We start from the raw sequence: 10,710 nt of genomic DNA, 5'->3' as shown, positions 1-10,710 counted from the left end.
GTACGCGCCATTTTTATCCTAGTTAAACACGAAAGTGCTGTTTCTTTGGGCGTTGTTGCTCCGGCTGCAAAAAAACCAGGAACGGAAACATGAGTCTTGATCAGTAACCGCTGGACTCTCTCATTCACCGCATTTTATTCTCTGTTCTTCATATTCAATTGCATTCTTCTTGCATTTCCATTTCTATTTGCATTTGCATTTGCATTTGGAGAGAACAAAATTTACAGCCTCACAAACTGGTCTTAAACATGACATTTGTTGTTGAAAGAAAGAAAAAAGAACCCAGAAAGAGATTCATAATAGCTTGCCATTCTAAAAATTTTCCAATTCACAGATGAATGTCTACATTCTCATGTATAAGAAATAGATATCCATGATGACAGGATATATAACATGTGTGTACCTCCTCAATCGTGCCATGTGCAAGAAAAGACGCCATAAGAAAAAGAGTGAAAATGGGTTAAAACTCCTCCATTTTGCTTCAAGGAATGATAACTTAATACCATCTTTAAAGACAATCAAAAATGGATAAAGGGGTTTATCCACGAAAGAAAGTAGGTTTCAACAAAGATCTTCTTTGTTCAACTGTACATTTAACGACAGAAACTATCCTTCTTCTACCTGCCTATGTTATCACTGCCAGAATCCATCAGAATTGTCAGCCTTCTAGCCGTTTTCATAAATTCACTGCAACATAAAACCCACAAAAAACAAAAAACAAAAAGGTTTTGATCAATAGTCAAATGAGTGGGGGGGATAATTTTCGAAAGGATTCATCAAAAAGCAAAATGAATAAACCCGCTCGTCCCATAGAGTATTGCTCCTTAAAAATATAAGATTATCACATGCCATTCAAAATATCGAAAAGCTCACCTGAATGGTTCATCTCCTGTATGCTTTAGTGCGCCTCTTGCATCTCTGTACAAAACATGGTTCAGCATCTCTGATTTCTCAATGCCAAACATGTGTGCCAACCTTCTGTACAGCTCTTCATACGAACCAAGCACCGAGAGGTCAAGAGTTCGTCCCACATCTTCTGATTCCATGAACACCTTACACTGTCCAGTCTCCAGTCCTAGCTCACTTGTCCTTCGATCTTTGTACCAAGGAAAACCTTCACCAGATGAGTTGTCTGGTTGTCCATCTGATGAGAAGTTTGTTGTTTTTTCCGGGTTACCATCTGAGGAACTATTTCCAGAATTGCTAAGTGATATCTGCTGCTCAGTAAGGATGGGCTGGCCAAAGAGAAGGAAGTGTGGGGCCTTTGCATCTAATTTCTTCGCACTCCGTGCAGAATTCCCAATTGTGAGCAAGCAAGAGACATTATCAGAGATGCTATACGTGCTTCCTGACAGAGAAACTCTGGAAGGTGGAGAGGAGTGGTTTTGATCAAGGCGCTGCAAGCTGCCCGGAGACAGACCCGACTGCAGTTTGTTGAAGTGGAGATCCGATAAAGATATACCGAATTGAGCATGCCTGGCTCCCTGTATGCCTGCAGGAGTGTTGTCAGAGAGACAACACAAGGGGCTGCTGGGCCCAAGGGGATAATGATTGCCCGAAAAGTTCGGTGCTGGAAGTTGGCCATCGAGGGGGAAATCGGGGTGTTGTGGGAGCCGCAATTTTTTCCTCGGAGGCGAGAAAGGCGTCAGATGGATAGTTGGCATGTTTGAGACCAACTCAACCAGCCACGGGCTGACACGTTTCACATTCTGTAGCAGATCCGGTTCATCCCATGTCACCTGATACACAGTTTTTTGCCATAAGAATGATGATGAGGAACAAAAAAAAAAATCAATATCAAAGACTAGATTCTCTTTTGTCATAAACTAGAATTGCACATCCTCATGGATACGTATAGCAAAGAATCAAAAGATTTCCAAAATCTTCCAGTAAATTTAAAATGTTTGCCGTCCAGCATGTGTAGTAGTCCTAGAGCCACAGGTTGTATACATTATTTGCACACAAGACTCTTGAAGTTGTTCAGCTTTTTGCAATGTTCATAGAATTTTTACTTCGGTCAATAACCTAAAATGTAATAGGAACGAAAGAACATTTAGAATTAACATTAAAGCTAATGTAGTTTAAATTTTATTTCATGCAACCAAATTTATGTACATGAAAAAAAAATAGTTTGACCATGTCTATCAAGACCAGACACTAAAGTTACTCCAAGATTTACATACGACAGATAACGCTAGCTGATTCAATCCATGATTACAGAGTAAAGACATAAAGTTTGAGCAACTGCAATATAAATAGAGATGCATTTCCTGTCTTCATGCAGAAATCACATAAAGAAAAATAGTAGAAGTCATTTTAACTTTAGTAACATCAAATTGATAAATATTAAACCCTAAATCACATAAAGCACTCTGCCAGGTGCTTGATGAGATAACAGACCTAAGTTCAGATTGGGGCATTGTTAGGAAAAAATTACCAGATTTGCCAACTCAGTGGCTGATCACTTTGCTAAAGCTAGTGTATTCAAAACTTCTCTTTCCTTCAGACCATCTCTCTCTTGTTTGATTTTGCCTAGGATGTAGTATATGTTGTGCACTATGTTTTACTCTAAGCTTGTTTGGCTATATCAATAAAAGCTATGCACCATTTTCAGAAACAAAAAAGGTACTAAAACATGCATGTAACTGGTCTCATTCGCAGAGATTCTGGTATTCATGTCTATATAGGAAAAGACAACCCTTTCAGGAGCATTCACCAACACAGAGTTTAGACGTGTTTTTATGCAAAATATAAACAGTTTGCAGAGGTACCGCGGCACAAGAATCAGAAAATGAAATAAGTGGTTAATCTCATGGAATCACCCACATAAGCATGTCATTTATGTTTGATAATTACGATATTTTGAACACGAAGTTAATACCAGAAGAAGCCTCCATGGTGAATTGGGCCACCGGGTAGGATCTGCAACTTGAAAAGAAGATATGGTTCCCATAAACCAGCTGATCCTTGAAGAATCCTCAGTTTCAAAAGCCATCTTAAATCTCATTCCTGAACACCATTGAATCCTCATTGCTTGTCTCACAGCAGCTGCCTTCACACAGAACTCTGGTGTGCTTGCTCTAGGGTAGTAGATAACTTCAAAAGGCTGTCCATTTGCAGCAAGTGTCGCAGCCTCGATAACCGATTCTGGCCTCACTCTAGCTCTTCCTCTCAAACCCCCACTGGCATTCATGTTCCCACTGCTCGCATTCCTCATCAGCTTATTCTCATCTTCTCTTAGAAACACTGAGAACCCTCCATATGGGGAGACACAGTTCCCAGTGGCTGCATTCCAGCCTGAGGGTGACTCAGGCCCACCACCAGCCCCTCTCTTTGCCCTTCGGATTCCAACACAGAGATCCCCATTCTCTGTTCTCAAAAAAACAATGGAATCCCCAGCAACAAGCTTCTTTTGATTAACAAAAGTGCTCCAACCAGTTGTTAGTAGATGCCGACGAGGTGTCCCTCTGTAAATGTGCCTAAATTTCCAAATCTCACCATGAACATCCTTAGCAAGGACAGTCTGCACTGGTGGATCAGCAGAGTAGTCCAAACGGGGGAAAATAGTCTCTGCACAGTAACGAGGGACTGAAAATCCCCCACCATTGTTGGCATCAGATTGGGTCAGTGTCTTGGCAAATGAAGCAGGTTTCTCTGGAACATCAGATCCGTTACAACCAGGCCCATTATCATCTTCGTTGTAATCAGGTTCATTGCTCCTAACAGGAACCAATCTGATCTTTGCATAAACTTCATCAGTTTCAGGGTCTGCCATGTATTTCACACCCGCAACCCTGCAGAGTACAAGAGCTGGAATTCTTGGGCAGTTGCTAAAATCGACAGTCCCATTGGCATGCTCTGCCTGCCCCTGTGGGAAGTAGTAGACCTTGGAATTCACAGGTGGCATTTGAACCATCCCTCCAGCACAGGCATGCCAGAGCTGAGAATCCAAGCATTTCTCAGTCTCTTTCATGGATTCTTTGCACGGATCAGCAAAAGTCATCATCTCAGATTTGAAAGATCGAAGACTTTACAATGATCGAGAAAATAAAGGACGCAAAGCATAAAAAAGCAGCTTCTCTTTTTATCTGTATCTGAAATATTCCTGTAAGAAAGCAGAGATTATATACATCGGAGAAGAAGCTAACAGGAGAATATTAAAACATAAAAAAGAAGAAAAAGATCACTACTATACAACTTTTAAAAACAAAAACTGCAAAACCTATTCACCAAAAGAAAAGAACGGAAGCAAAAGCTTCAGCCTTCCTCTAAAGCCTCTTTATGTCTGTCTCCTCCAATGAAAGAATCATAGAAAAGTAGAGTACTGAAAGACACCCTCCCTGTCCAACGAAATATCACGATCCATCAGACATTCATCGATTTTCCATAGAGACAAGTCCAAGGATATCACGCATGTATAAAGAAGAAAAGAAGAAAAAGAAGGAAGCACGAAGAAAAGAAGCCACCTCAATTTAACTGAATGTAGCACTAAGAAAGGGAGAGAAGGAAGCGACTGCAGACATTTAACCTTACAGGATATTCCAGCTTGAGGGAAGCAAAATAGCTACTGGTTACGAGAAAACGGTATACCTTCGATGCACATAATAGTGAAGAAACAACCAGACATGTCGTTCAAGCATCCTGAGACACCCTTGAAAGCCTTCAGAAACCCAATGAAAATATATTACTGGCAGTATTCTTCAATCTCATCATAATCACAACCCAAAAACTCTGAAGATTGTCCTTTTAGCGCGGATTTCAAACCCCAAACCTCAAATTTTCTTCCCCTCCCTCTGTCACAAGGCAAAATTCATCACCTACTGCGTCCCGGTCACCGACCAAGCCCTAAATTTTGTGGGATAGGGAAAGTTAAAACCGTTCTCGAAATCTCCTTTATGACTTGGACCTCAAAAGAAGTTAATCCAGGAAGCAAAAGACCTCGGAGTTCCTCCTTGGAGCACCGACGTCTACTATCCGCTACCGCTCCCTAGTATTTTTTCAGCGGTATGTGAGGAGGAGAAATAAAGTTAAGATCCTCTGCTTTGTGAAGCTTTCTTCTCTCCCCTTTCTCCGTCAAACTTCAGAAAAACAGGAGGCCAGCAACCTCCTCAAGCCGCAGTCTTTTCTTTAAGCCCAACTAGACAGAAACGGGAGAACGAAGACGAGAAAATATCTGAAAATCGAGTCGATATTTGCGATTAGCGAGCACAAGTATCTCATTATCAACTTCCTGCTCCACTCGTAGTAATTAGAGTCATTACGAACCCGAAAATTCAGCGGCCGAGTCAGATGTTGCGAAATTCCTGAGAAGAAGTCATTAAGCAAAGGGTTGAGCACTAGGAGGAGGAGAAACCCGAGGAAAATGTAAAATAGAAGGAGACTGCTGGGCAGTGAAAGTAGAGGAGGCAAAATTCGGCGTCGAGGACCTGAAATCGTCCAGGCAAGGGAGGAGAGATTTTGAAAAGCTTAGACCAGAAAAAAACAAAACTAAAGCTAAGATCGGTCTCGCTCTCTCAATCTGTTTTTCATTCTTATCTTTTTGTTCTGTCTCAGATCTGAAACTCCCTCTTCCCTCCCTCACCAGAAGACAACAAAAATCTAAAAAAGAGCCATGGCATAAAAAAACTGCATTAAAAAATTACGAGGGAATTTCTTAAACGGAAAAACAAGTCGTGAAAGGGATCTATTGACTGTTAATTAAAAGCTAATGGAGCGAGGAGCGAGGAGAGTACTCTGAGTGACAGACGGCAGCTCTGATCTGAACGCCTCCGCGTCTCGTCTCGCGAGGAAATATCAATATCTCTTCTACAAAACTCCAGCTCCAATTTACCGAGGGGGGCCAAGCCAGTCGAGAGAGAAAATAAATAAAGGGAAGATGAAGAGATTAAAGGAGGAGAGTCTGGCAAGGACAAGTATTCAGATTTGGGAGAGACGAGAGGAGTTAAAAAAATTAATGGAAGAAGGTCATCAGAATTAGTTCAGGGATCAGTCGTTCAACGTGTAAGTAGGTAGACGTCTAATGTCATGTGAGCTTGCCAAAAAAAATGCAATTTTTCTTTCTTTCGCTTCAATGATCCCACCAAATTAACATTTCTCTCTCGTTTTGTTCCCAGTAATGAAAAAGAAAAACAAGCATGAACCAGAGGAGAGAAGAGGGCGGCGCGAGTACGTTTTACAAAAATGGAAACATCTTCGCGGTTGTGCTTAGCGATTCGACCCCCGTGCGCGTGGCGCTTTCGGTTCGCCGATATTTTGGCACCGAGTCCATGGCGAGCGAAAGTACGCTTGTTATCGCGAGAATTTATCCAGGAGGAGGAATTTTCTGGATGGAAACAAAGAAAAAAAAAACCGATAGAGATGGGGTGAAAAGAGTTAACCGTCGTCAACCAGACAACTAACCCTAGTTAAGTCCTTGCGAGTCCCCACGGTAAAACTAACCCTGGTTAGTTAACCCACAACTAACTCGAGTCAACCACATTTGTAGTGTCGCCGGGTCCCGATTTTTTGGTCGGGCAACGAGATTTTCTGCGGTGACGTTGGCCTTTTCACTTGCCACGGTCCTCTAGTTCAGGACCAGAGACGCAAACTGAGAAATTGTCGAACATTTGCCCCTCATTTGGTCTTATAATTACCAACCCATGCCATCCTGCTTTCTATGCGTCGACGGGAGGGAATGAGTTTTAAAAAGTCTGGCAGGAGCAATTGGTCGAACACTTGAGGGGGAGGGGGTACCAAGCCTGGAAGCAATGCGACAAGGATGTGATGGGGGAGGCGTAGAGTGATCGAATGAGACACATTTAAGAGGCTTCGTCTGGAATTTGACCGGCGGATCGTTTTTAAGTCCTCTTCTTCCTTAACAGCGCGCATGTGAGGATTGATATGGACCTCCGCCTCGCCGTCAACAACTCAGTAGTACTTTGCCAGCTCGAGATTCAATGAAATGCCCTCCGCCGACCGTCAGCAGGCAAAGACGAAGACGAAGACGAAGACGAAGCGAGGCTCCCGTCAGTTTGTTTACTTTTCTGTCGTCCTCTCAGAGATGGAATCTCAGTTGGCAGGGGATAATTTTTTGTGATTAAGAGTGCTTTTGGATTGATGCATCAAAGGCGCATCTCAAATGCGGCAGGGTCGCTGTCTCCAGTTGTTTAAATGGGTTTGTACTTGAACAAGGGGAAGAGACGGTCGGGGGAGGGGTCCGTCTGGTACTTGAAAGAGACGCATCGAATTGGAATCTGCTTATATGCTCATGGGTGCAAGTAATATTAGCTTCATAGTCATGGTGGAAGGGACTCGTCTCATTTAAGTCGAGTCGGACAAATTCCAGTTTCTCCCTTTCTTCTTCTGCCATTTACCTTTCTCACACGCCACCAGAAGAGAAGGGAAACAGAACCGACGATCCCCTAATCCATGATACAATTTAACAGAAACTGAGAAAATAGAGAGTGAAATAGATATAGCAGTGGCGGAACCTTTTTCCCGATGCTCCCTAGTAGTTAGAAAACTGAAAGAGTGATTCTTCAATTAGAAAGTAATCAATTCAAGTAGGCATTGGAGTAGCTATCCTTCACGGAAAGGAAAGGGGAAGTAGGAATAGAAAGTGACAAGAGCGGATCGTCGTCAATTCTGGGACCGCATACCAGACAACTTTACAACTTGGACAACCATTCAATTTAAAAGATAACACATTAATGCACGCGTCTTTTTCTCCTCTTTCTCAGCTTCTCCTAACCCAACTCCCTTTTTCCCTTCATCCCCCCGAAGTGGAAGCTCTTGTCTTCGTGTTGTCCTCCTCCCTACCTTCTGCATGCCGTCCTGCAACTAACACCCTTTTCCCCATGCAAAAACAAAACTGACCGCTTCCCATAATGCTTACCGCCAACACCCACCCAGCACCCAGATCGGTAATCTGCTTTTTCTGGAAAGATCGAGCTTTTTTTTTCCGCAGGTAACGCGTTTTTATTAGTTACGAGACCAGAGATTTAAATTCGTATGGTACTTGGGAATGCTACCGATTCAACCATCAAAAGAAGACCTGACATTGGCATCCGGCACTGCTGTATAAACTATAAAGGCCAATCAGCAATTGAATTGGTCGCCGGAGAATGTTCAAATTTACAACAAAATTTAATGGAGCTATCCGTTTTTCAACCATTACTGATATTTTAACTTTCTGCTTTAGAATCCGCATTTATATGAAATATAGACATTTGTTGAAGGGAACTGGCCAGAGTCTCCGTGAAACCCGTCAAATGATTTTTATGGTGGTGATAGTACGTTGATAATGAAACAATGGGATGCATCTGACCGGTGACGACGATTTGGTGAAGGATGTTTGATGGCAGGTAACTGTAAAAGCAGGAAAAGGGCATTGGCCGCTTCATGATTCGAGCATCAATAGTTGTCTAAGGTTTATCGACAAATACAGGACCAGTTTTGCTCGTATCTCTCTCGTCGTTCTGGTAATTCTCAGTCTCCAAAGGACTCTTTGTTATAGTTTTCTCCTCCAGAAAAGAGCAAGAACAAGCATTAGTTCAGTTTCTTTTTTGTTTTGGAGCGTTTTCGAGGTGGAACGATAAAACTACAAACCATTCTGAAAAGATATCTAATGCAAATACAGAAAAAATAATGGCGATTCAACCACGATAGCCTGTCTAGTTGCAGTTCAACCTTCGCTTTTGAGTTCAACAACCGTTTAGACCTTTTCGACATTATTACAGAAAAAAGAAGAAGAAAAAACATAATTCTACAGAGGCCCCGCTCATTCATTCCACAAACCCTTGTTGCTCAAGTTCAACTCTGGAACACATGGCTGCATTAGCTCTAGATTTCTTCTATTCCGTTTACGTAGATTTACCCTCTAAACCACATCGATTTGTAGAAAAATAATATAATTTCTTTTAAAATCGATTAACAATGACCTCTATAAGCGTAGAGAGAGATGGAATCTCATAAACCATCCGATCCAGGAAATGTTTAGATAATCACAGATGACATGGATGAACGGAAATGAGATTTTACTCCAATCGTCCGTCCTAGAGGCTAGAACAACACGGGTAAGAAGAGTAATTTTCTGTAGAAACCAGGGGTTATTTTTGTAGCATGGAGCCCTGTGGGACCATATGCACCCTGTTTTTACTCGGCGATTAATTGCTGACGGAGGCGGGTGGCTACGTGACAAACCGTCGCTTTTGCTGCCTCTCCTCCGTAACCAAACTAACCTTACTCAACTTTCAAGGGTAAACTCTGGCAATGCTACCGTGCGCCTTGGTGTAAGCTGTAGTAGTCCATTGCCTTTTCATCCTCCGTCACTCGCAACTCGTAAGCAGCCAGCGAGAATCCCCTGTCCCCGCACGCCAGTTGACAGCTACCGGACAACCGGGACGGCAACCGTAGCCGTACACGTTGACTGGCTGGTGACGTGCCTCGCGTATTATAATACACGCGTCCGACGCGACGGACGAGTAACTTCATCCCGTCGCTGTTCGGGTATATTATCTCGTCGGCGAAGGTGATGGGGTCCACCAGCGTTGCCTCGAATCTCTGTCGTTCCGACTCTCTTCTTGCAGTAACGGCGACCAGAGTGGAAACCTGGAAAGCTGTTTCGAGTTGACTCTGCTGTTCCTCATGCGGTTTAATATCTCCACTCAGTGAGTTAAAGTCCTAGTCGTGGCCCGTTCCACAAGATTTGTTTTCCTTCATCCAACGGCTTGGGTTACATATTTGCCAGTCACCTGAGTCAGGCGAGTCGGGGTTAAAAACGGCCATGGTCACCTGTCTGAAAGAAAAACACAAAGGGAAGAGAATGCTACAGGAGTGTCGTTGGAGTGGAGTTTACATACTTTGGCTTGTTCCTCAGATGCGGAAACAAACACGGAAGGGGACAAGTTTTGAAGGAGTCAAATGGATGGCGGGACGGCCTCGCGGCAGAATTTCCAAGGAGCTTTGTCTGGTATCTGTTTACGTTTTCATTCTCAATCTCCGGTAGTCGGAAAATTTGTAAAATGAAAACAGTTAACAACATCACATCCCCAGGATGCCATTACAATGGGAAAGAATGAGTGAATAAAGAAAAATAAATAAGAAGAATGGGAAAGAAGAAAGAAAGAAAAAAATAAGAAGAAAGTGATGGAGAAGGGAAGAAGAAGAAGAAGAGAAAGAAAGAATAAAAAAACAAAAAAGATAGGAAACAAAGAAAGAAAAAATAAAAAAAGAAAAGAAAGAAATAAAGAAAAAATAAAACAAGAAAAAACAAAAGAGAGAAAGGGAATGAAGAAAGGGAGAAATAAATAAGAAAGAAAAAATAAAGAAAAGAGAAAGAAGAAAGAAAAAAAGAAGAATGAACAAAGAAGAAAAAAGGAAAGAAGGGAAGAAAGAAGAAGAGAAACAAACAAACAAACAGATAAATAAGAAAAAGAAGAAGGGAAGAAAGTTGAAGCCAAGGAAAGAATGAAAGAAATAAGAAAGGAAAATAAAATAAGAAAAAATAAAAGTGAGAAAGGGAAAGGAGAAATGAAGAAAGATGTAAGAAAGATAAAAGAAAGAAGAACAAATGAAGAAGAAAAGAAAGAGAAAGAAAGAAAAAAGAAGGAGAAGGGAAGAAAGAAGAAAGAAATAAATAAATAAATAACAAAGAAATAAGAAAGGAAAAGAAAGAAAGAAGAAAGAATGAAAGAACAAAGTAACGAAGAAGAAAAAAGAAAGAGAAACAAC

At 41.8% G+C, this 10,710-nt stretch overlaps 1 protein-coding gene across 3 annotated transcripts; it reads right to left on the bottom strand.

Moving 5' to 3' along the window:
* Positions 1 to 291: 291 nt before the first annotated feature.
* Positions 292 to 5,809, bottom strand: LOC137962718 (auxin response factor 18-like). Of its 3 annotated transcripts, none has more exons than XM_068809748.1 (5): positions 5,733 to 5,809; positions 4,591 to 5,303; positions 2,882 to 4,340; positions 874 to 1,739; positions 292 to 687 (listed from the first exon to the last, which is right to left on the bottom strand). In XM_068809748.1, the coding sequence occupies exons 3-5, from the start codon at positions 4,004 to 4,006 to the stop codon at positions 618 to 620; spliced, it is 2,061 nt and encodes a 686-aa protein (XP_068665849.1). In that variant the 5' UTR covers positions 4,007 to 4,340; positions 4,591 to 5,303; positions 5,733 to 5,809; the 3' UTR covers positions 292 to 617. The 3 variants fall into 3 exon arrangements, with proteins under 3 accessions (XP_068665849.1, XP_068665848.1, XP_068665850.1); XM_068809747.1 differs by lacking the exon at positions 5,733 to 5,809 and having other exon boundaries at positions 2,882 to 4,105; positions 4,231 to 4,340; positions 4,591 to 5,709; XM_068809749.1 differs by lacking the exon at positions 5,733 to 5,809 and adding an exon at positions 5,427 to 5,709.
* Between the last annotated feature and the right edge of the window lie 4,901 nt (positions 5,810 to 10,710).

The sequence above is a fragment of the Aristolochia californica genome, unplaced genomic scaffold (assembly GCF_029961685.1).
Source record: "Aristolochia californica isolate CCGP_79_NKW_82.1479 unplaced genomic scaffold, dmAriCali1.0.hap1 SCAF_4, whole genome shotgun sequence".
Classification (NCBI taxonomy): Eukaryota; Viridiplantae; Streptophyta; class Magnoliopsida; order Piperales; family Aristolochiaceae; genus Aristolochia; species Aristolochia californica.
The sequence above is the reverse complement of the archived record's forward strand: the minus strand, read 5'-3'. Positions and strand labels throughout refer to the sequence as shown.

Excerpts from the sequence above, each read along its gene's own strand:
- LOC137962718 (XM_068809748.1), bottom strand. The coding sequence starts at position 4,006 with ATGATGACTTTTGCTGATCCGTGCAAAGAATCCATGAAAGAGACTGAG. Across the intron at positions 1,740-2,881 it reads CACCATGGAGGCTTCTTCTG|GTGACATGGGATGAACCGGA; the intron begins GTATTAACTTCG and ends ACTGTGTATCAG. Across the intron at positions 688-873 it reads ACAGGAGATGAACCATTCAG|TGAATTTATGAAAACGGCTA; the intron begins GTGAGCTTTTCG and ends TTTATGTTGCAG.